Source organism: Zeugodacus cucurbitae, chromosome 4 (assembly GCF_028554725.1).
Source record: "Zeugodacus cucurbitae isolate PBARC_wt_2022May chromosome 4, idZeuCucr1.2, whole genome shotgun sequence".
Classification (NCBI taxonomy): Eukaryota; Metazoa; Arthropoda; class Insecta; order Diptera; family Tephritidae; genus Zeugodacus; species Zeugodacus cucurbitae.
The window spans coordinates 25,771,863-25,797,357 of NC_071669.1; the positions used below are offsets into that span (position 1 = coordinate 25,771,863).

At 36.6% G+C, this 25,495-nt stretch overlaps 5 protein-coding genes across 13 annotated transcripts in view; 3 read left to right on the forward strand and 2 right to left on the reverse strand.

Annotated features, from left to right (window-relative positions):
* Positions 1-2,517: 2,517 nt before the first annotated feature.
* Positions 2,518-3,616, reverse strand: LOC105219351 (uncharacterized). Its single transcript, XM_011195421.3, has 3 exons — positions 3,336-3,616; positions 3,153-3,276; positions 2,518-3,086 (listed from the first exon to the last, which is right to left on the reverse strand). Exons 1-3 carry the CDS (start codon positions 3,475-3,477, stop codon positions 2,552-2,554), a joined length of 801 nt encoding a protein of 266 aa, XP_011193723.2. The 5' UTR covers positions 3,478-3,616; the 3' UTR covers positions 2,518-2,551.
* A 981-nt stretch (positions 3,617-4,597) lies between these two features.
* Positions 4,598-6,783, forward strand: LOC128921366 (uncharacterized). The gene is made up of 2 exons (XM_054228773.1): positions 4,598-4,827; positions 4,990-6,783. Exons 1-2 carry the CDS (start codon positions 4,612-4,614, stop codon positions 5,992-5,994), a joined length of 1,221 nt encoding a protein of 406 aa, XP_054084748.1. The 5' UTR covers positions 4,598-4,611; the 3' UTR covers positions 5,995-6,783.
* On the forward strand, positions 6,521-8,171 carry LOC105219350 (uncharacterized). The gene has a single exon (XM_011195420.3). The coding sequence runs from the start codon at positions 6,700-6,702 to the stop codon at positions 7,717-7,719; it is 1,020 nt and encodes a 339-aa protein (XP_011193722.1). The 5' UTR covers positions 6,521-6,699; the 3' UTR covers positions 7,720-8,171.
* Positions 8,172-8,283: 112 nt separating this feature from the next.
* Positions 8,284-10,501, reverse strand: LOC105219349 (syntaxin-7A). The gene is made up of 3 exons (XM_011195419.3): positions 10,361-10,501; positions 8,811-9,244; positions 8,284-8,752 (listed from the first exon to the last, which is right to left on the reverse strand). The coding sequence occupies exons 2-3, from the start codon at positions 9,150-9,152 to the stop codon at positions 8,507-8,509; spliced, it is 588 nt and encodes a 195-aa protein (XP_011193721.2). The 5' UTR covers positions 9,153-9,244; positions 10,361-10,501; the 3' UTR covers positions 8,284-8,506.
* Positions 9,733-25,495, forward strand: part of LOC105219347 (formin-like protein) — a 68,715-nt gene continuing 52,952 nt past the window's right edge. For 6 of the 9 annotated variants that reach the window (XR_008470810.1, XR_008470809.1, XM_054228770.1 and 3 more), the window contains exon 1: positions 10,648-11,647. Coding sequence is in view for 7 of the 9 variants with exons in the window: in XM_054228770.1 (XP_054084745.1) it covers positions 11,366-11,647 (282 nt within the window). In the remaining 2 variants the exon portion in view is untranslated. Of the gene's footprint in view, positions 10,164-10,647; positions 11,648-25,495 lie in introns of those variants that run through there. The other 3 variants (XM_011195413.3, XM_011195410.3, XM_011195412.3) reach the window with 3 other exon arrangements.

The window sequence follows — 25,495 nt, forward strand, 5'->3', positions numbered from 1 at the left end:
GTATGTATTTCTTTGTTGTATTTCTCTAATTAATATTTTTGTTTAATTTTTTTTATTTTTCTTTTTTAATTCTTTAAAATCTATTTGTTTTTCTTTCTACTTTTTTTATTATTTAAAAAAATCCCTTTTTTATCAAATCTTAAGCTTATTAATTTGCTTTCTTCCTTTTAATTTCCTTATTATTTTTTTGATGTTTCTTTTTTTTATTTCATCAAATTTTTAATTTGTAAAATTTTCTTTTTTTTATATCTTTAATTTTTTTTGAAGTTTTATTTTTTCTTTCACAAAATTTTCTTACTTACTAGCCTCTCGGCGCCTAGGGTGTCCTCTCGTTTGGTTAGTACCTACTAAAGCTCCCACGGTGCGCACGTTTAGAGGGTGCGTCTCCTTCCTATAGGATTCTGACGCGTCTTGGGTATTGGACCAGTTCGTCCAGTCAAGTGTTTCCGATCGTCCTCTACGGATTTGAGATAGTATTACTACGTTGCTTCGGCGTCTTTTCACTGGCGATTGATGTAGTATTATTATGTTGCTTTTTCAGCCGTTTTTTCCACGGGTGATTTTATATGTTGCGTTTCGGCCGTTTTTTCACGGGCGATTTTATCACTAAGTACACTTGAACTAAACTTCAGCTGGTCCCTGCTCGGGCGTCAGTTAAGTTTTTTCATTAAAACTTTATTTTTTTTAATTAGCGGACTTGCGTCCGCAGTTTATTTTATTATTTAAAATGAGTTCTAGAGACTGTCCATTAAAGACTGCAACTAAAAGCTGTTGTCGACTCAAGACTCTCTACTAAAGACTGAATACAAAATACCTCTTAAAACTAAATTAAACCTACATATGTTATTTGCTGGTCACGTTGATGTTTGTCCCCAATTGCCAATATGCTGATGCGGAGTCAGCATTTGGACGGATGCGTATGCGGAGTCAATAACTGATGCGGCGTCAGCAGTTCATCTATTGCGGGTGAAAGTTATTGACCGATGTTGGCGAATTTCATAATCTGACTGAATGAATTATGATATACATATACAGTAGTTTTCCGAAATAACGAATATTCATTTTAACGAAAACCGCTTACACGAACAAGCAAATTGTTAACATTGAGTACCTTAAATAACGAACATCGGGGATTTGTAAGTACTCGGTTTAACGAACAACATGAAGAAGACATATGAAGAAAGAGATAAAAATTATATAAAATCGTGTTAAAAACATTAAAAAAAATATCTTGAAAAAATTCAAAACGAGAAAAATATTGCATTTGATAGAAAAGCTTAAAATTATTGATTAGTTTCGACTATATTGGTAAAACATTCGAAAAATATGAGCTGCGAGTACAACAACTCGTAGTGGTGAATTTGCTGAATTGGTCCATTTTGGAAGAGTTTAGCTGATAACATGCATACATATATGTATACTCTGCAGAGCGCTAGGGAGAAAATTATTTAAGGAAGGAGTGACTGTTAATATAAGTGGCACAAAGGAGAACAATATCAATTTTTCAAAAGTTATTGTATCGATTGAACTTCAGGAAGGAACCATCAAATATAATCTTTGTATTCCAACGAATTAATCAAGTTTTTAAATAGCTATAGAAATTTATGAGTATTACTAATGAAAAATATTTTGATCTCGTATATTCTGCATTTGCTAAATAATCACATTACTTGTTTTAAGGAAACATTTGAATTGTCTGTTATGGTTTTTCTTTTTTGAACAAATATTTTATTAAACTACAATTTACGGATATTTAACTTATTTTTATTGAAACATATACCTCTAAGTGAGTACTCGAAATGACGAAAAATTCGATGTAACGAACAGGTCTGACAATTAATGTGTTCGTTATTTCGGAAAAGTAGTGTATGTACTTACATATTGTTCGTTAAATATCGCATTGTCATACTGGCCATTTCGATATACATAACACGTTATCTATCTCGATTGTTTTTGTTGTTAAAAACCACCAAAACTATTATATTCAGATACATATGTACATATGCAGGTATTGTCACTATTAATTCAAATTCAAACAAAAATCATCGACTACCGCCCACCTGATGAATAGCGTGAAACCATCTTTAGCAGAACGAGAACTATTCTGGATACTGCAGTAGACTAAACTCCTATTTATCGAAAATAGAGTCCGACATATTGAATTTAAGACCCGCATGCAAAGTCCACGCATAGTCATTGTCTTTAAAAAGCGATGTCCTAATTTGTAGTCACTAATAAGCGATAAATGTGGTCGTAAGACAAATTGCTTCCATCATTGTAGAGAGTGAAGTTTGATCTTCCTGTAAGTTTCAGTTTCAGTATCGAAAGGTTTCAAAGATCCAATCTCACCACAAATGTTACAATTTCGATTTTGTTTTTGCCGCACTTTAGGAAAGGCATCCATTGGGTTGATTGTACTCATGTGGTATACATATATATAAAGGTAAGTAGTAACATTGAGATCAGGAGTTTTTTATATGTTTATATGAGTTTTCAGACGGCAATAAAAGTAATTCATTCAGTTTTAAAAGAAATCTTTATTTTCATCAATTCAGTTTCCTTCAAACAATTCCAATTCTGCCTCATCCATAATATCTGCGATTTTTCGTTTAGTTTGCAGTTGCAGCCGTAATGGCATTCGTTGCAATACCTTAGCATAACCGAGAAATATAAGTTCCAGTGAAGACAGGTTTGTGAATCCACTGGGAGCGCTTGCGTCACCACTCGAATTATTAGCTGTCTGTGCATTAGTTGTTGTTGTAACAGTATTTGTTGTATTTTCCGTACTAACCGTGTTAGTTTCCTTCGGCTTACTTAATATTTTATTTTCTGTATCTTCGCTTTTCACATCTTTGGTTTCATAATGTTTTTCTGTATTTTTAAGAGAGGAATTCAAGTTTATGTTGTTTGTTTTACATAATTCATTTCCTTGTTCTTTGCTCTGGGTAGGATTCTTTAAGACTTCATTGCACATATCATTCCTAATATAATGTTTTTTAATATCAGTTGGACACTCCTCATATATGTTGAGTACTTTTTTTAATTCTACCTCGTCAATATCCGAGTCAGATTGTGCATCGTCTAATCTAAGAAAGTCATAGTAAAATTATTTAATTATTTGTAGAGTTTATTACGAATGATTGAAAGCTTACCCAGCACCAAGAAGTGGCATCTGCATAAATTGCATTTCCCGTTCAAACGGGAAATGTGTGCCATACATTAGAAAAGATACATATTTCGAAATTAGTTGGCGCCATTTCAACTCTGCTGCGGCACCTACACAGAAAAAAATGTAATTCAAAAAATCACAAAGCACTTATCTATATTAGTCTCACCACTTTTGAAGTTATTCTCTCGCGCGAATTGCGACCATAACGACTTAATATTCTTTTCGCCATCTTTATCATCACCTTTATAAGCCTTATAAAGATCGGGATATAACTTGATTGCCAAAATAAAATCTTTGTCCGCCAGCATAACAAAAGTAAAAATATTTTTCGGTACCTTCTCTACTGAATTGTTTACAATTTCAACTAGTTATATTGATCGTAATTTTTACGTTCCTTCTCGTATAGCTACTAAAATGAATGCCATATCTTTTTTAAATTACAATTACCACATTTTGAAAGCCACTGTATTTAAAATTATCAAACCACAAGAAGTTATATATATATATTTTAGTCACATCATTTTAAAGTTTTTTTAATCATAAATTATTTATATAAAATTTTTTTGAATTTATATTACAACAGTATTATATCATCTTAATGTAACGAAAATGGCACCAGAACAAACTAGAATCGACAATCGAAATCGATAACTTACCGGACATCGATATTCGTAGTTGCCAGAATGTTCGAGTGACGATAACATGCTAGCAATCGACTATATAAGGGCTGCCGGGCTGGCAGCAAGACACAGTTCTGATAAGAGAGTTGTCGAGTGAGGACAATTCTAAGGAGAGAGTTGTCGAGCAAAGTGTAAACAAGTTATAAGTTAGAGTTGTAAAGTAGAGTATTGAGTACTAAAGTGTTAAGTTATAAGGAATTAGAAATAAAGATTAGTGTATAGCCATTAAAGTGTGACTTTTATTTGACAATCCAGTGATCGAACTCAGGGTAGAGTTTTGGAGTAAACGACAGATTTTGGAAATCCATTACAATTGGTGTCAGAAGTGGGATTGACAAATAAAATTCCATAGGAGATAATGGTTAAGTTCAAAGATTTAAAGATGCCACAACTCAAAAAGGAGTTGGAACAACGAGGCCTAGCAACGAATGGGTTGAAAGCTGAGTTACAAGCTCGTTTGCGAGAGGCGATGGAAGAAGAAAACATCAACGTGGACGAATTTGTTTTTGAATCGCTGTTAGAGGAATCAACAACGAAAATTGAGGAAAAGGAAGAGATTCCATGTTCATCAGGGGTACTGGACATGAACAAACTTTTGTCTGTAATATCGTCACAGTTCCAGGCGCAGTCATTAGAGATGAAAGCCCAGCAGTTGTCATTGTTTGAAGACCAGGACACACGCTTAACAACAAAGTTGTCCCAACAAATAAAGGAGGGGCGAATGGGGTATCTTCAGAGTTAGGAAAGCAGAAGGAAGAATCAATGGACGAGACTTCAAATAAAGCGGATGTGTCAATACAGCTGGAAACACAAGACGAGTTGTTAACACAGACCGAAGCGAATGATGCGTGTATGTCAAGGACTTTGGAAGCGCATGGGCAGATTTTGTCAACACAGTCGGAAGCGAATAGGGTATCCTCACAGTTGGAAAAAGAGGAGGAGGATGAGCCAATGGATGTGACTTCAAAAGGAGTAGAAGTGTTAACACAGCTGGAAGCGCACGAGGAAGCGAATGAGGCGCGATTGTCAAGACCTTTGGAAGCGTATGGAGAGATTTTGTTATCACAATTGGAAGTGAAGGGGGTGTCCTCACAGCTGAAAGAGGAGGAGTCGATGGAGATGACCTTACAAAGAGAAGAGGTGTCAACACAGCTGGAAGTGCATGGAGAGGGTATACCATCGCAGGTTTCAGCACAGGTGTCGACACAGTTGAAGGAACAGGAGGTGCATAAATCGACGCAGGTGATCCCAGAGAAGACAGACGTGTCATGGACAAAAGATTGTGATATGAAGGAACAAGAATCTCAAGATGAAGCTCCAGTTGTGAAACATCCAAAGAATGAAGAAATGTCTGCAGAACCTCTATTCTCAAAGGCACAGTGGAACAGTTTCAAGTTGGCCGCTGGTTGCTTATATCGAGTGTGGAAAGGCAAAGGAGGATACTGCTCCCGATCTCTCGTGGTTGTTCGAAATGAAAGATCGCCTAAAGTTTGCTACGAGATTCGCAAAGGTCCAAGTGAAGAGCACATAAGAATCACGGAAACCTTGGGAAAGTTGAGGAATCAGTTTTGTTGGGTTGGTTGTTGTCAATCAATGAGAGATTGCATTGCAAATGAGATGTCGAGTTCCAAGAGACATGGTCAGATGAAGCAGTACAGTTTGGGAACGCCATTGGAGCAATTTGCCATGGTTGTAGCTGGTCAATTATCTACCAGCAAATCAGGAAACAGGAGTGGTTTGATGGCTAGGACGGAGAAATACCCAGTTCTAAGCCAAGAGACTGACGAAATGGTGGACGTAGACATCAAAAGTTGGGAGATGTGCCAGAAGCAAAGTGTCCGAAAAATATTTGAAGCTGCATCACATCCACGATCCGATATCATGGTGGAAAGATTCATCCGAAATTTGGAAGAGCATTTTAGAAAGCTGGTGGACAGGTATCGTCATAGATACAGAGGATCTCCATATATCCATGTTCCTGGAATCAACGGCGTAGACCACTGCGAGTATAATTTTTGGTTACGGAATGATTTAAAATTTAGTATTAATGCCAATGGAGAAAGGAATGTTAAGGAGGACGACAGTGTCCTAGAAGACGAATTAGGGGAAGAAATGCTAAGCGTTTGGTTCTGGAAGTATGTCTAATCGGGACGATCAGACTTAAGTGGAGGGCAGTGTAACGAAAATGGCACCAGAACAAACTAGAATTGACAATCGAAATCGATAACTTGCCAGACATCGATATTCGTAGTTGCCAGAATGTTCGAGTGACGATAACATGCTAGCAATCGACTATATAAGGGCCGCCGGGCTGGCAGCAAGACACAGTTCTGATAAGAGAGTTGTCGAGTGAGGACAATTCTAAGAAGAGAGTTGTCGAGCAAAGTGTAAACAAGTTATAAGTTAGAGTTGTAAAGTAGTGTATTGAGTACTAAAGTGTTAAGTTATAAGGAATTAGAAATAAAGATTAGTGTATAGCCATTAAAGTGTGACTTTTATTTGATCGAACTCAGGGTAGAGTTTTGGAGTAAACGACAGATTTTGGAAATCCGTTACATTAATAACAGCGCAGACAAATCTGTTCAATGATTTGTGGCAACCTCTTTGCAATGTTATCGTAAATATAGAAATTGAAAGCATATGTGTTTTGATTGAGCTGTCAAATTTCACATACTTTCTGCTTTCAGTTTAACTTTAGTTTTTTAGTTTAGCTTTTATAAAAAAGAAAAAAACTGAAAACTAAAAAAAACTTACAAAACAGCTATTACTAAAATTTCAAAAGTGCCCAAGGAAATAACACCAAAATTCTAAAACAAAATAAAATAACGAACCGTGGCGTGAGGTACACAAATGCAAGCAATGTCCCAACACCATCCTAATCCACAACAAAAAAGTAATCAACATGCAAATGTTGGCACCAATAAGAAAAAAGAAGAAACAAGACGAAAATTAGAGCAACAAAATCTTAAAACCAAACTTATTGAAGTGGAAGGTGCAGGCGATGGGGGAACCGTAAAACCGAATCACCAGCATGATCACTCCAATTGTCAGCTATTAAAGTCAAAGAGCCCCCTACAAGCAACAACTGGTATATATAATCAGACGAAACATAAGGGGTCAATTACGAGTATGGATCAGCTGCAGCAACAAATGCAATCAATTTTATTATGTAGTGAAGCGAATGAAAAACCGCAAAACTGTCAACATCGAAAGAATTCAGGTTCCCGTCGTAATTCCTTGGATCAAGAACTAGAACCTGCACAACAACACCCCAATTCTGAAAACAACCGACCACTAAGCAAATCCGCGCGTTTACGACAAAGACGTAAAGCTGCGCAAAGAAACAAATATGTTGCCATGGATTGTGAAATGGTTGGCGTGGGTCACAACGGCCAAGACGACATGTTGGCACGCGTATCTATCGTAAATAAACAGGGTGAAGTTTTGTTAGATAAATTTGTTAAACCATGGATCAAGGTCACTGATTATAGAACAAGTGTATCTGGTATCAGACCAAAGGACATTGAAAACGGGGAAGATTTTCATTTGGTGCAGGATGAAGTTGTTGAACTGCTTCATGGTAAAATTCTTGTTGGTCATGCCATACGCAACGATTTGGCTGTGTTATACATCAAACACCCGTACAAAAATATACGCGACACTGCCCGATATAAGCCATTATGCCGCCTCGTTTCAAACGGACGCACACCGAGCCTTAAACTACTAAGCCAGGCAATTTTAGGTTTAGAAATACAAACAGGGGAGCATAATTCCGTTGAGGATGCTCGCGCTGCTATGAAAATTTATAACTGTCTAAGCGGAGACTGGGAAAAATATATACAAAAGCAACAACATAATCACCATAAATAGTAAAGCAACTTGTGTTCTCAAAACCCATAAGCCACTTTCATATTTTTCTACTTGTAATCTATGAGATGATTAAGTGATTTAGACTTAAGTTGCTAATAACGCACCTCACGTCATGACATAAATATAAAACAAAGAATTCCAAATGTTTTGCATGGAAGAGAAAAAAATACAAATTTAAAAATCATAACAACAATTTAGTAAACTTTTACAATTAACACATCTATAATAATTTCCGAGCAAAAAATTCTGTAATTTTCAGAAGCGAAACTTCGTTGATCTTAACTAGCAGAATTTGAGCCAGTAGCAGTTGTGTAGTGCGTTTTATGTTACTTATATTAATGTAAATGTAATTGCTAGTAAAGGAAGACTAATAATTATTGTTAAAGCCAACAATACAAAATGTTAAGAACCATTCAACATAATTTTAATTAAAAATGATTGTTTTACACATATGAGCGCATTTAAATATTTGGTTGGGCTATCTAGAAAATTGAAAAGAGTTTTACAATAGTTATTCCAGCAAAAGCCGTATCAGTCTCAGAAAGTTAATGAAAATGTTATACATCTGTGAAAACGTAATTTAATTTTTTATTTAGTTTTTTAACTAATAAAGTAAAAATTACGGATTTTAATCAAATTATTAACACTTATTTAAGTTTAAAACATAATTTGTATAAATTAATATTTTTTTAAATTTAGTCACTCTTAGTTATTACACTCAATTAAATCTTTTTTCTTTTTTAGTTATGTTCACTCAATTATTTTTTTATCGTTTGAAGTTTTAGTGTTACGGACTCCCTGTAACATTTTTGCTTTCATTAACAGCGTTATGCATATCTGTATCCTCGCTTTCGCTTTCTTCCGTGCTTGCGGAATTTGTAGTTTGTTCACTTTGTTTGGCGGGTGTTGACAGGTTAATCTCACTACGTTTAATTGCATCTCTTCTTTCCATTAAATCCTTCCAGGGATCTTCCAGCATGGACTGATGCACATATGCCGTTACATCCTTAACTTTATTATTAAAAGATTGTCTCTAAAAATTAAATTTTGGATTAGCATGAAAACAAATATGTTATTTATTTGTTACTCACATTGTTCCTTTGTCTGTGTCCACCACCACCTCGCCACTGCCACTCTCCCGAATCACAGTTTCGTGGTGTCTGCTGCTGTTGCCATTGCATTCCATATCCGCCATTGTTGTGTCGATTGTTTGGCCAGCCTCCGGAGAACCGATTTTGTTGTCCTCCACGACCCCTTTGCCTATTCTGATAAAAGTTTCCACCGCTGCCTTTATTGTTCAGGTTGCTGTAATGCGGTCGTGCGGGTGTAGAACACTTACCTGGACCGCCAACTTCTAATGATATGTAATCCCCAGATTGTGAAGGGTATTGGTGTAGTGGCTTAGCATAAGGAGATGTATAATTTCGGGACATTATATATTTTGCACGATTTAGTGATAAAAATTTAATTGACAAATTTCAATGATAAAATTTACACGCGCGAATATGTGTGTAATGACAGAGTTCTGAAAAATAATGGCAACAAAACCGATGAAAAGTATAATGTAAACTTTTGTGAATGAATATGTACACAGGGTTGCAATGTAATAGTGTTGCCACAGGTAGAAAAAAATAATAAAAATATCCCTTAAAGAAATAAATATCGTACACACTTGAAATAGCTCGTTCTTTTATTTTTCATTTAACTTATAAAATGTATCTTCTTATTCAGTCATGTTCAATAGAATAATATATTTCTGTAATTTATTAGTATTGTAATGTAATTGTATTAGCAGGTATGAAACTAACTTTAGGTGTTAACACCTCGCGTAAATAATGGAGCAGACTTTTTACATTACTTCAAAAAAATTAATTAAACATGATCAAAGTAATATAATGTTTGTAATGTATTCACAATGAGTTGAATTTAAAGGAACCATTCACAATTATCGAAGCGACGAAGTAATTACAAATTCACCACGAACCAACAAAGGTTTTTGACAATTGTGACGCGAACGAAATTTCAATTGAATTTTCCAATCCAATTGTCAGTGCATGTTTTGTGACGGAGTGTTGAAGTAACTTATTTTCGTGGAATAGTAGTGAAATAGTGGTTATTGTTTGTTGTTGGTGTCCATAAGGGAAAAAATAAATAAAACAAAAAGGAAAAAGTGGTAATAAATGCCGGGACGCGTTCTCTTATGCAAAGATATGCTGAAATAAGCATTCAATAAATATGTTTTAATTTGATGAGAACATGCAAAATATGTGAATGTAAATTGCAAAAGAAGCACAACGACGATAGCGAATTACATTCGAAGTATATTTAATATAGTGGGGAATTTAAGTGTATTGAATGTGCTTAATTTAGTGGTATATATTTTTGAGTGGTTGTGACAAATTAATGTGCGTGTGTAAACCGAGTCCATCGCTCCAACGAATTCGGTAATTCCTCATTTTACATACAAATATATGTATTTTACTTCGTTTAGCTGATGCACATCAGCACAAAAGCCAGACAGCGGTTTTGCGAGATACATAAAGGCGATGCATTCAATGTACTTATAACCCATAGTCTGTTGTCTGGTAGTGGTGTATGCAACGGCCGGCGTTTTCTACAAAAAAGGGGAATGTATACTTACAACATTCGCTGCGCGACAATTGGGAATGCTTATCATCGAAATTCTGGATTTTTCAATTTTCTTGCAATCATTGTCAAATTTAATATAAAACCTTTTGTTGATATTTTTGAAAGAAATGTATTTGCAATATCAGTGTGTACAGCAGTTAAATATATGAATGCGAATGTGTACAAATGAAGTATATAAATACTTATTTTCTATATCATTGAATAATTAATCAAAAGAATAAAACTAGAAAAGGTTTTGCATATAGATATGTATATTTAAAGTTTTTACATATATTTAAGTTATATTCAGTTACCAACACTTGCTATAAAGAAATTGAGGAAAAGAAATTGAAATTGTTATTGCATGTCAAACCTATATAAATTGGAAAATGCATTGTTATTCAAAATCATCAGTGAATTAAAGTTTTGAAAAAGCATAATTCGTGAAAATTGGCAAATGTGTAATTATATTTTCTAAAGAAATACATAAAATCAATCATCTTTTCTGAAAACGATATTATCAGAGCAAAACGAATGGCCTTTCTATTACCAAAAATTATTAAAATCTCTCATATCTAGTCTATCGCATAATAAATTAAATTAATCACAAACGGTATACTGTCGTACTAAAATAACACATGTTTGTAGCTTGCAGTTGCCACCACCATACCAACCGTACTAAAAACGAAGTAGTACTCCTGTTATATTCAACCGATAACGTTACGCGTCGCAGTAAAAATCAACGTAATTATATTTCAAAATCTGATTGTTTAAAAGATAAATTTTGGATCTGTTCAACGAACTGAAAGAGCAACTATCAAGTTGCCCCGAGAAAACTCGTGCACTGTGCCGCACTGTCCATACGACAGTGTGGGGTGCTGTTGTATCCTCATTAAACGCTGCGCTTGGCGGTGGTGGGGGTGGTGCAGTAACATCATCGGCGGATAGCAGTGGTGGCTCCGGCGTATCCGGACCAGGACCCGGTGGCGGCGCGAGCGTTAGTCGCTTCGCATCTATAATGGGTGCAGTCAGCTCACGCCACATCTCTACCAGTGATGCGCTGGTAGAAGAAGGCGGTGGAGCAGGTAACAATCATGATCATGGCAACGGGAATTGTTCAATATCACATAAAAATGGCATAACCACAGCTACTGGTGGCTTTCTGCAAAAACAAGATTTACATTATGACATCGGTCCGAGTTCTCAGTATCACCATGTGCGTCAACCAAGTGTTCGCAGTAGAAGTCAGCAACCGATGCCAACCACAGATGAATTGGATAGGCGTTTCGCAAAAGTTTTGGTAAGTCACAAGTAATTTTTGTTTACAAATAAAGATTGGTTCATAAATACAACGGGGGGAATTATAAAACCATTAATAACAAATATAATAATATACATATATACTGAAAAAATTGGGGTGATATAAGAAATGTTGATTAAAATAGAAAAAAACATTTCATCTATTTCTTAAAAATTTCCATTTAGTTGTAATTATGATTTGAACATAAACCATAGATGTCCATTAGGTCGCCTAGGAATGTTGTGCTTCGATTTGACCCAGGCAAATCATAACTAGTTTACTTATTGGCATTTTGTAGTTGATAAAGTATTATAATTTATTTTTTTTTTAATACATCCAACGGCTTTAGAGTACATTTTAAAAAAATCACATTTGCAAAGCAAGTTCTCATGACTTCAAAGTGTCCTGTTGAGTTTTGGACATACCGTATTTTATACATATTTCTCGTAAGAATTCGATTTCTTTCTTGTCTTCACCATATTCTTTTAATTTTCGATTTACCTACGATTAAAAAGTAGATTTTCGTGCATTCCACTTCATTTCTAGGTAGCAAGAAATCAAAGAATTTAAATATGTTTTATTTTGGTCACACATTCGTACAATACGAATTGCTTGTACATTCTTTTGGTGCATTCAATACACATCCAAACGCATGTTTTATACTCTTTTACATGGGCTTGTGCCGCTTTGTTGTTTTACGAACGCATGACAATATTTTCATTTGACAGATTAGGTCGTTGCCTTTGTCTGGGCTCGGTTGAGGAATTAGCGCTTGGGATGTATCTATTTTTAGTTAGTTTTATATAAATATCATAAATAGTTGAAATTAAGGATTCCCCCACTACATACAAATTAATGCTAAAGTTAATTAACTAATAAAATATTTTTTTATTGATTAATTTTCCATTGACAATAATATTTTATATCGTAATTAGATTTCTAATGTTACTAAGATATATTTTTACGATTTTATTTTATTTCTCAAATAAATGATATTTTAACTGGTAATACATACATTTTTATCTGGATAATGCTTGAATTTTAAAAACTGTGTTAAAGTACTTGTTATGTTTGTTTAAAAATATATAAGAACGCGTACTAAAAGAATACAAATATAATATATGTATGTATATTAAACTGATTGCCTTTGAGCGCTAATGTGGGTTTAAGCGTTAAGTACTTAGTCAGCGCATATAAAAATAAGTGCTGACATCATCTCCAGACTTACACACTTATTCAGTAGATTAATACAGCCGGTCAAGCAATTTGTAGATTTCGAAAATTCTAAAACAAATATATTTGTAAACGAGCTTGAACTGTGATAAGGAACACTGGGAGGCAGCTTCGCCATTAAGAATGAATACAACAAGTGTGTTTACAAAGAAAATTTGTGTTCTGTTTTCAACAGAGAATATGAATGAAAAAAGATTATACGCTAATCCACTATCAAATAATGATAACACCAAACTGAAATGTATAAAACCGTGTAGTAGTAAGTGCATATGTACTGTAGCCTATATGGATTGTTTTATAGAGAAAACCTAGGTTTATACTTAACCAGGGATTATACTTAACTCTCTTCTCTATACATAACATGTATTTATAACTATAGATTGTAAGGAATTGTTTAAAATAAATCAAAATGTCGATGATTGAGTCTTGAATGACTGAATCGGCATGGTTTCAAATAAAAATTTCAAATTAAGTCAACTCAAGCTACTTTTGTTTGTTGTCAAAGGCATACATATTTATTTCCTGAAATCTCAATAAAACAATTTCACTTTCATTTCGCATGCGGTTTTCATGAAGAGTATGACTAATTGTCAATTGAGCATTTTGAGTGCTCCGCATCACCGCAACGTTGTGACTAGCGAACCAAATTTAAAAGTGCTGGGATGCTGAGCCCCTTTGCAGAACGCAAAATAAGCGATTACTTCACTTTGAATTTTTTTATGCATTTTTTTATCGTGAAACGCTTGCCCTATGAAACGTAATTTGCTTTGTTTAAATTTTTAATTATTATTTATGTTAAGGTTATACATCAGCGTTTGCTTTGTGGCACAAAAAGACGCATCACATTACGCTACAATGAGTAAGTCATTAGTGATTGTGAGCTCTTTCAGGAATTGCACACATGTTGAAGATGTGAGAGAACGTACTCGATAATAATCGTACAAATTTCTTTAATTTACTTTCAAGGTTTTCAAATCTTATCTCTGATTGCTTTGAATACTTGCATTTTCAAATAAAGGAATTAGTGATAGAAATCGTGGAAGAATGATCTTCAGTTAGGATGAAGTAAGACTGTGGCGAAATAGCAGACGTAAGAGTGGAATGTTGTTGTTGTAACTGTTATGGTGGCTAATCTAGGAGGGTATTGTCCTCGTCATACAAATTTTTTACAAATAATTTTATTTGTGAAAACAAAAATGCAATGTAATGTATGTAAGTCTGTTTTTTACTGTGCCACCCTAAAGTTATATGCAAATAGTTAAGTTTTTTAAACACAATACACATTTTCGAATTATCCCTGCTTGTCATGTGTTAATGAAGGGCGTGCTTAAGGCGTGACTATTATATTTCCATGTTTTGATTTCGTTTTCGCAATAAGCCTTCAATTAAACTTAAATTGATTGAGTCAGTCATTCCACAATGTGGAGGTCAACGCATTAATTCATTGTTGTAACTCATTGTTGATTTTATAAATTTTTTAAACGAAATGATAAAGGACTTGTTAGGCAATAATATGACGAAGGTCTTTGTGTACTTGCAAAATAAATGCAAAGTATTCAAATGCAATTAATGCTTATACTTATACTCTATGTGTGGGGTATATTCCTTTAAAGAAACTGTGGAATCTTCTACCGTTTTAACAGTTGCAGTTTTATTCGCTTCAGCTACACTTCATTAGTTCAAAATTTTTCAAGTTAAGGCGGCAGACTTTGTGTTATTTATAATATTATATATAATCGACTATTTTTTAAATCTTTTATCGTAATTAAAAAAAATTGAACGGATTATTGGAAAAAAAATATATTTAAGGCAAACGTGTAAAATTATGAACGAAAATTCAATAGTTCAGCTCGAATTAATTTGTGATTTTTTTATAAAGTGTGTATAAAGTGTGCGCGGTTACAATTTTTTTCTGTCGAACAGAAATTGGTGTACCCTCTTCTTCTTCTTAACTGGCGTAGAAACCGCTTACGCGGTTATAGCCGAGTCCACAACAGTGCGCCACGCATCTCTCCTTTTGGCGGTTTGGCGCCAATTGGTAATACCAAGTGAAGACAGGTCCTTCTCCACCTGGTCCTTCCACCGGAGTGGAGGTCTCCCTCTTCCTCGGCTTCCACCAGCGGGTACTGCATCGAAAACTTTCAGAGCTGGGGCACTTTCATCCATTCGAACAACATGACCCAGCCAGCGTAGCCGCTGTCTTTTTATTCGCTGGACTATGTCTATGTCGTCGAACAACACATACAGCTCATCATTCCATCTTCTGCGGTATTCGCCGTTGCCAATGTTTAAGGGACCGTAAATCTTCCGCAAAACTTTTCTCTCGAAAACTCCTAGTGCCGTCTCATCGGATGTTGACACCGTCCACGCTTCTGCACCATAAAGTAGGACGGGAATGATGAGGGACTTGTAGAGTTTAGTTTTTGTTCGTCGAGAGAGGACTTTACTTTTCAATTGCTTACTCAGTCCATAGTAGCACCTGTTGGCAAGAGTGATTCTGCGTTGGATTTCAAGGCTGACATTATTATCGGTGTTAATGTTGGTTCCTAGGTATACGAAATTATCTACAACTTCAAAGTTATGACTGTCAACAGTGACGTGGGAGCCAAGACGCGAATGCGCTGACTGTTTGTTTGATGACAGGAGATATTTCGTCTTGTCCTCGTTCACCAGACCCATTCGCTTCGCTTCCTTATCCAGGCGGGAAAAAGCAGAACTAACGGCGCGGGTGTTGTTTCCAATGATATCAATATCATCGGCGTACGCCAGTAGCTGTACTCTCTTGTAGAAGATTGTTCCTTCTCTATTTAGCTCTGCAGCTCTTATAATTTTCTCCAGCATCAAGTTAAAGAAGTCGCACGATAGCGAGTCACCTTGTCTGAAACCTCGTTTGGTATCGAACGGCTCGGAGAGGTCCTTCCCGATCCTGACGGAGCTTTTGGTGTTGCTCAACGTCAACTTACACAGCCGTATTAGTTTTGCGGGGATACCAAATTCAGACATCGCGGCATAAAGGCAGCTCCTTTTCGTGCTGTCGAAAGCAGCTTTAAAGTCGACAAATAGATGGTGTGTGTCGATCCTTTTTTCACGGGTCTTCTCCAAGATTTGGCGCATGGTGAATATCTGGTCAGATGTAGATTTTCGAGATCTAAAGCCATACTGATAAGGTCCAATCAGTTTGTTAACGGTGGGCTTTAGTCTTTCACACAATACGCTCGATTGAACCTTATAAGCGATGTCCTTAACATCCCACGGTAATTGGCGCAGAATGTGGGGTCATCGGCCCCCGCCGCCTTGTTGTTCTTCAAGCGGGTAATTGCTATTCTAATTTCTTCACGGTCGGGCAATGAAACATCTGTTCCATCATCGATTGGGGAATCGGGTTCGCCATCTCCTGGTGTTGTACTTTCACTGCCATTCAGCAGGCTGGAGAAGTGTTCCCTCCACAAACACAGTATACTCTGGTCATCAACCACTAGATCACCGCTGGGGGTCCTACAGGAGTGTGCTCCGGTCTTGAAACCTTCAGTTAGTCGCCGGATCTTTTCGTAAAATTTTCGAGCATTACCCCTGTCGGCCAGCTTGTCAAGCTCTTCATACTTACGCATTTCTGCCTCTTTCTTTCTTTTTCTGCAAATGCGTCTCGCTTCCCTCTTCAGCTCTCGGTATCTTTCCCATACCGCTCGTGTTGCGGTCGATCGCAACATTGCGAGGTAGGCAGTCTGTTTTCTCTCCACTGCGAGACGACAATCCTCATCATACCAGCTGTTTTTTTGGCTTTTCCGAAAGCCAATGGTTTCGGTTGCAGCTCTACGTAAGGAGTTTGATATGCCGTCCCACAGCTCCCTTATACCGAGATGCTGATGAGTGCTCTCAGAGAGCAGGAGTGCAAGTCGAGTAGAAAATCGTTCGGCTGTCGGTTGTGATTGCAGCTTCTCGATGTCGAACCTTCCTTGTGTTTGTTGACGTGTGCGCTTTTCTACACAGAGGCGGGTGCGTATCTTAGCTGCTACAAGATAGTGGTCCGAGTCGATGTTGGGACCACGAAGCGTACGCACATCAAAAACACTGGAGACATGTCGTCCATCTATCACAACATGATCGATCTGGTTGCGAGTGATTCGATCCGGGGACAGCCAAGTAGCTTGATGGATTTTCTTATGCTGGAATCTAGTACTACAGATGACCATATTTCGGGCCCCGGCGAAGTCGATCAGCCTCAGACCGTTTGGTGATGTTTCGTCATGGAGGCTGAATTTTCCGACTGTTGTGCCAAAGACACCTTCTTTACCCACCCTAGCGTTGAAATCGCCAAGCACGATTTTGACATCGTGGCGGGGGCAGCGCTCATAGGTACGTTCTAGGCGCTCATAGAAGGTATCTTTGATCACTTCGTCCTTCTCTTCCGTCGGGGCGTGGGCGCAAATCAGCGATATGTTGAAGAACCTCGCTTTGATGCGGATTGTGGCTAGACGTTCATCCACCGGAGTGAATGCAAGGACTCGACGACGGAGTCTCTCTCCCACCACGAATCCCACACCGAATTTGCGCTCCTTTATATGGCCGCTGTAGTAGATGTCACAAGGACCCACCTTCTTCCGCCTTGTCCCGTCCATCGCATTTCTTGGATTGCGGTGATGTCAGCCTTTACTCTTACGAGGACATCAACCAGCTGGGCAGAGGCACCTTCCCATTTAAGGGTCCGGACATTCCAGGTGCATGCCCTTAAATCATAGTCCTTTATACGTTTGCCGTGGTCGTCATCAAAAGGGGGGTTTCTCATCCGAGGCCTGTGTTTCTTATTCACTGGTTATTCGTTTTTATGTGGTGGGTCCCAAGCCCTACGCACAACCGCATAAGCGGGATTCGCCTTCTCACTTTAGCTCGCTTCCAGACGGATGTCTGTTGGCTACCCAGAGGATACTTGGTCTAAGACCGGAAGTTGTGAGCTGCTTGAGCCACATGTAAAAGAATCGTTCCTGGCCACTCCCAAGTGAATGGCAGTCAGAAACTTTCCTCACTTACGTGAACTTCTACGTATGACTCCATCTTCCAATGAAAATAATTTATGAATCTGCAACAAATATTAAAAAGCCACAATAGCCATATACAACATTGACATACTTAGTGCTTGGAAGCTTCAATGGATTCGAATGATCACGAATCTTTTCTATATACGTAGCATATTCCTTTGGGCAAATAAAATCTTGTTTGTTTTAAACTTTCAATGTATTTTTTTAAACTTTCGTTTAAAATATGTCAATTTTTTTTTTAAGTTGGCAATGCTTATCAAGCTTCAACTAAAATTAGTTTAAATTCGAAATACCAAATTTTGTTAGGAAACTATAAGTTTCTGTTCTCACTAAAATAGGGGCACGTGTCTAAATTGCGATTCCATTTATTCAACTTAAGGCAGCGCTTTTAAACTCAGTCTAATTGTTAAAAAATAGCGCGATTACCAAAACCATTGGAAGGAACCGAAAAAAGAAGAGACCACACTGGCGGCAGCAAGAGGCGCGCTTTCAAAACACAAACAACGAGCATACAGCAAGCAATTAGATATGATCGGCGTTCCACTGACGCTTGAATGCATTCAATCATGGGGAAATTAGTCGCTATTTAATTTGTAAATTAGACGCAAATGTTGGACAACGATGTGGCAGAAAAGGCAGCACTTAAGAAGCATTAGTAGCCACCGTGATCAACGCGGCGCATTGGATTACGTTGGCTGGCTATGAGCTAAGCGTAAACGGAACCAGTTTTTCAAATGCAACACGGCATCCGTGAAACCCAACCAACCAGTCAGCTCTAGTCAATAATCCAATCAACCAACAGCGCTAACGACAACAATAACAACACCTTGATTTGTAAGAAATGCTTACGCTGATATGCGGTTGCCGATGTGTGTTTATGTGTGGTTGGAGGCAAGATGAAATCCGAAAACCGCAACACGTCTCTCAGATTTTTCTACTCTGGAAATCAAACTCACACACATAATTTTTTGTTAGCTCGAAATTGGTTGTGGTTGTTGTTATTGTTGCTGTAGTGCTTTACATTACAAATTTTTACAAAATTCAAAGTTTGCTCACTACTCCAACTTCGTGTTGCCGACAACCGCTGTTGCTTTGGAGAAGAAAAAAATACGAAGGTGACCAATAAGTATTTGCTTATCGTAGTAGTAGTTGTTTTTGTTGCTGCCTTTGTGGATTCCTGTTGCTGTTGTCAGGTCTTGTGGTGCCATAACTGGTGTTGGCGTTGACACTGATGCTGACTTTGTTTTTGCTGCGGTGCATAAAACCAAAGTCTTAGAATAGTTGATTGAATGTGTAAGCATGTGGTGATAATAGGCGTTAGAGTGACCAGAGGTGGAACAGTTCGTGGCCTAAAAAGGCATGTGAATGCTCGTTGCGTATGGAATAAGTTTAAAAAATGTTCTTACAATATTTTGTGTTGCTTCAAGTTCACTTATACATTGAAGCACGTGGGGCTCAGTAAGTGCTTGCCCAACTTGTAACCTTTTCTACCTTACTAACTACGAATTTTTTTCCTACGGTGTATTAAATTAACGTTCAAATAATTTTTTGGGTCTTAACGCATTTAGTCTCTAACGCATATTTGTAACCTGCTTTTTATCCCCTTGATTTGTTTTGGTATTTTTTTCGTATACTCTGCTCTCTTCGTTTGTAATGTAAATTTCTCTTTGTAGTATTCATTACAAAATATCGGTTGATCAAATAGAAGAAGAAGAAGAAATCCAACATGTTACTGGGTGGGTGTTGTGCCACCAACTAAGTGGGTCACATACCAGTTTCATACACATATACACATATGTTTGTTTGGCTGTTGTGCCACAGTAAACAGTTTTGAGATGCAGTTTAAGCATAACAAGTACGGATAGTGGTGTTTTCCCCTTATTAGCATAAACATGATCACAAATCTACAATTCTATTTTATTAGTTTACTTAAATGCTTAACACTGTAGAATACTTGCAATAACAACTTTTGAACAGTTATAAAATAAAGGGGTTACGATCTATAACTTACTTTCTTACCTAAAAAAATTATATAAAAACCGACAAAAAATATTTTATAAATTTAAAATTTTTTTCCAGAACTGTTTATTGGATGTGTTGATCGAAGTGTTGTTTGATAAGTAATATCAATTCAATATTTTAATAATTCATCAATTTTACTCCCTACTGTCATAAATTGCTATAAAATGAAGGACAAACCTTTTCATTAGTGTAACTGTCATTTATATAATTTTTTTTGGCGAAGGATATCGGGCCTATTTTGTATTTCACATTTTGGAATAGTAATAGTTTCTTAAAATGTTTGAATAATGATTTGTTTATTTCATAATTAAATTAGCGTTAATTACTAAATTACGTTCGCTATATTTTTCTGTCTTCTAGCGTGTTGTAACAACAGTGGACATAGCTTTGTCTTATGAAAGTCATTTAGCACTTAACACGTTCTTTCTTCCTTTGGGGTTTCCCTTTTTTACGCTACTCAGAAGTCTCCCTCCTACCATTCCTTAACATCTGGTGATTGCCTACAATGTACCCTCATACCTACATGTTCTTGTATGTGCATATGTATGTGTTTTATATACATGTATATATTTCTACGCACATATGCTTTCAAATGTGTTTAAGAAAGTTGCTTATAAACATATTCTTTGATGTTTTTAATTGTGGTGTTGCCTTTTCCAAAATGTTTGCTTATTTAAGGAAGTGTAGGGATGGACGTTATAAAAAAGCGACAGAAATGTTCAAGATTGCGTGCACAGCTGATTTCGTTTATTTTTACTTTCATTTTTGTTGTAGTTTGTGTAGTGTTTTATATTTCGTGGGGCGATAGCTAGCACTAAATAAATGAAAATGTTTTCATGACAGTATTCTAGGTGTGTTTGACATTATAAATAAACTTAAAAGCTTTGGCACTAATGATTTCAGTTTAATTGCAATTCATGCTTACTTTATGCAACGCCAATATGTACGTACATATGCACATAAGTATATATATTCCTTGTATATATTTATATAGCGCTATGTTTTTTATACTCTCGTAACATGTTACACAGAGTATTATAGTTTTGTCCAAATAACGGTTGTTTGTATCACCCAGAAATAAAAGAGTTAGACATGGGGTTATATATATATAAATGATCAGGATGACGAGTGTAGTTGAAATCCGGATGTCTGTCCGTCCATCTGTCTGTCCGTGCAAGCGATAAGTTGAGTAAAAATTGAGATATCTTAATGAAACTTGGAACACGTATTCCTTGGCACCCGAAAACTTATAAAACGTCATAACTAAGCCATAAATGAAGTTATGAAAGTATTTAGAATTTGGCTCAAAAAGTGACATTTTCAGTTGAGAAAAAGTTTGGGATGCAAACAGATCTCTACAAATATTTTGTTGCGTTAATGTTGACAAAAATGTCAAGATCGATATAAAAAAAATCGATTTAATCGACAAGTGATTGACCCTAGAGACATACATATGTATATTGGAAAACGACGGAATAAAATAATAAAATTTCGTACAGAGGATCACATTAGGGAGGTACATATTTGTGTGTAATTTTTTTGTGAAGTGGGCGTGGCCCCGCTTCCAAATAGGTTTTTTGTATATATCTCGAAAACCAGTAAAGCTATATAAACCAAACCTTCTGCAGTCGTTTATTTTAGCTACTTCTTAATAAGTCCAAAAGTGAGTTAACTCACGTCAGAAACACTAAACTTTTTTCGGTTCACAAGTACGGCTACTTCCCATATAACTAATTTTTTTTCTATCTGTACATTTTTATACTCTCGCAACCTGTTGCACAGAGTATCATAGTTTTGTTCACATAACGGTTGTTTGTGTCACCAAGAAATATAAGAGTTAGATATGGGGTTATATATACATAAATGATCAGGATGACGAGTAGATTTGAAATCCGGATGTCTGTCTGTCCGTCTGTCCGTGCAAGCGATAACTTGAGTAAAAATTAAGATATCTTAATGAAACTTGGAACACATGTTCCTTGGCACCCGGAGGAGGTTGCTTTCGAAAATGGGCAAAATCGGTCCACTGCCACGCCCACAAAATGGAGGAAACCGAAAACCTATACAGTGTCATAACTAAGCCATAAATAAAGTTATGAAAATGAAATTTGGAACATAGGATCCCATTAGGGAGGGGCACATTTGGATGTAATTTTTTTGGAAAAGTGGGCGTTACCCCGCCCTCAAATAAGTTTTTTTGTATATAACTCGCAAACCAATAAAGCTATATAAGCCAAACTTTCTGCAGTCGTTTCTTTTAGCCATTTCCTTATACAGTCCAAAAATGAAAGAAATCGGATAATAACCACGCCCACCTCCCATACAAAAGTTAGCTTGAAAATTACGAAAAGTGGGTTAACTCCCTAACGAAAAACGCCAGAAACACCAAATTTTACATTAGAAATGGCAGAAGAAAGCTGCACTGAGATTTTTTTACAAAATGGAAAATGGGCGTGGCGTCGCCCACTTATGGGTCAAAAACCATATCTCAAGAACTATTCGACCGATTTCAACGAAATTCGGTATATAACACTTTCTTGACACCCTGATGACACGGGTGGAATATGGGCGAAATCGGTTCACAACTACGTCTACTTCCCATATAACCCAATTTTGAATTCCATCTGATTCGTTCACTTTATAATGTATTCATAAGGAACCAATGAAGCTAGCGGAATAAAACTTTACACAAATACTGTATTTGAGCTGTGACATCACTTGTGGAAAAATTGTCAAAATCGGACCATGACTTTTCAAGGCCCCTGATATCAAACATGAAGAACTCAGTGCCTAAGCTTAATTTTTCACCGAAAATATAGGTAAATCCCTCAGATATTTTAATGTAATTCATTCCCTCTGAATTTTTTTCTTATAACAGTTTCTCTCTGTACCTGAAATGGTAAAAATCGGGTCATAACTTCCCCCAGATCCTATATACCTAATTATAAGTAATATTAAATGAAGTGATCGTATAGTCTTCGATACATTGTATCTTGGTGGTGAAAACGAGTGAAATCGGTTTAGGAATTACCTCAGTCCCCATATACTATTTATGATGATTTTCGTTATTCTATTGAACTTTATGCCGAATATATGGGTCGAATTGTGTTGTCTTTATAAAATTACATCAATAAATTGCGAGAGTATAAAATGTTCGGTTACACCCGAACTTAGCCCTTCCTTACTTGTTTTCTATATATACATTAGGAACCAATGAAGATAGGGGAATAAAACTTTACACAAATACTGTTAATCATCTGTGGCTTAACTTGTGGAAAAATTTTCGAAATCGGACTATAACTTTTCCAGGCCCCGGATATCGAACATGAAGAACTCAGTGAATAAGGTTAATTATCCACCGAAAATATAGGTAAATCTCTCAGATATTTTAATGTAATTCAGAGAGAATATTTTTCTTATAATAGTTCGTCTCTGTACCAAAAATGGTTAAAATCGGGTCATAATTTTTCCTAGATGCCCTATTCCTAATTATTGGTTTTTCAAAAATACGATGGACTTTATAAATCGTTTAATATGCGACAAAGAATCGAAATTATTAAAGTTCACGAATTTAGGAGTCAGTGGCCTCAACTTTAAGAGCGCTACGTCCAATCTATGGTCGTCATAATCGTCCTATCAGATCAACAATTGAGCGTCCAGTGGAAAAATTTGATTCCACAAGCACAGTACAAAATTTATTTTTTATTGGTCAGGCAGCAATCAAATCTATAGTCTATGCCAACAATCCAGCGACGAGATATGAACTTCGTATGAATATCGAACGTGATATTGCAGCAGTATCTACCGAGTTGCGCTTGAAAACAGTCGACTTCTGCAAGCGTGCTCGTGATGCTCATAAAAAAGAAATCGAGTTCCGCACTTAATGGCATCGAATGTACTTTCACAGAAATAAAGAATTTCATTGATATCCCAAACTCTTCTATTTCTTCATGTTCTTCTACCAGCGTCCCGTTTACTTATGTTTCTCCAAACATAAATTAATTTTTTTTCTCATCGTTTATATAAAATTAGATTTTTTTATTTGGTTCGTGATCCGTTCTCTTTTTAATAGATCCCTTTTAACAAGAATACGAATATACAAATGTATATGAGAATGTACTAACGCTTTGTTGCAACATTTGTTACTAGAAACTAAAGCGAATGACTTGCTTTTTACTTATAAATATGACATTTTGTATTCGTTTAAGTTTTGTTTCGCAACTTTAAAATAAACAGTATGAATGACAACGAATGCCTTATTGTACGTACACACATCTAGTATAATCGCACATATGCAGATGCAAATTGTCAATCTCAGAAGGCGCCTTCCACTTGAAAGTGTCATACATGGCTACTTCTTGCGGCGCTTCACCACTCGTCCGTCCCACTCATTGCCATCACGCTGTCGTTAACTCCATTGCTGTAAGCTCGCCAGCCTTCAGCGCCAATGCCAAGTGGCTTTTACAATACTTACGAAAACTTCAACTGTATTGTAGTGGTCGCCTCGCAAACAGTCACCACATTGAAGACGCACAGTACGCGAAGTCGGCAAAGCCATCCCACTCAGCTGAGCTTAGTTTCAATGCTAGTGTCAGCTTAAGCATTGTCTACAAATATTTTACGAGTATGACAGTTCGGAAATCGTATTCAGCTCTGTCGTGCCAACACAGGAATCTATTAAAGGATGACAGTCACGTCTCAAGCCAAACAAATGCAGGCGGTTTGCACTCTCACCCCACCGCCAGATCTCCTAAACCTCGGGGTTTCTCGCATGTAGTCTACATGCAAGTAGAAGTTCGGCTGCAAGGGCAAGGGCACCATAAAGAACATGCATGTGATAGAAAGAAGTAAGGAACCAGCACAAAACGTAAGTAGAATGAAAATTGAAATGAAAACAACAATGCACCGGGAACTGGTTACGACATCAACAAAAAACAACAACAACTCTTGCCGTGGAATGTAATAAAATAATAAAAGAACATAAAATGTTAAAAATACTCCACAATAACAACAACAAATCTAATAATAATGATAAAAGCAGAAATAACAATTACAACAACAGTGGCGGCAACTTTATCTAGGCGTTCATTAAAACGAAACTAAAGAAAACGAAATGGCAATGGTAGCGTTGCATTGCGCAGTGTAAAGGAGCCAGCAGAGAAAGCCCTAGCAAGTGTGCACATACATATACTTATATAGTACATAATTACATATACATATATGTATGCAACATACCATTTTGCTTTGTTTTCTGTTACTAAGCTATTGGGTGTGGTGGCGCACTATCGATGAGTGACAGACGACGGAAATGATGTAGAGGGTGTTTATGCAGCTAGTGAGCATGTTGCAGTTATTATTGTCGAGGGCGGACACTTGCCTTTGACTGATCGACTTGGTCGGCTGTTGGTGCGTGATTGTGATTGTCAAGTTCAACGCTGTGGAATATGCTGTTCATTGCCCACAGTTTAAGCGCATTCTCGCATATATTTTATTCGACTTTGGCTGTTGTAGATTTTCGAAGACTGCGATGCCGTTTTTATGTACACGCCTATGTATTTCT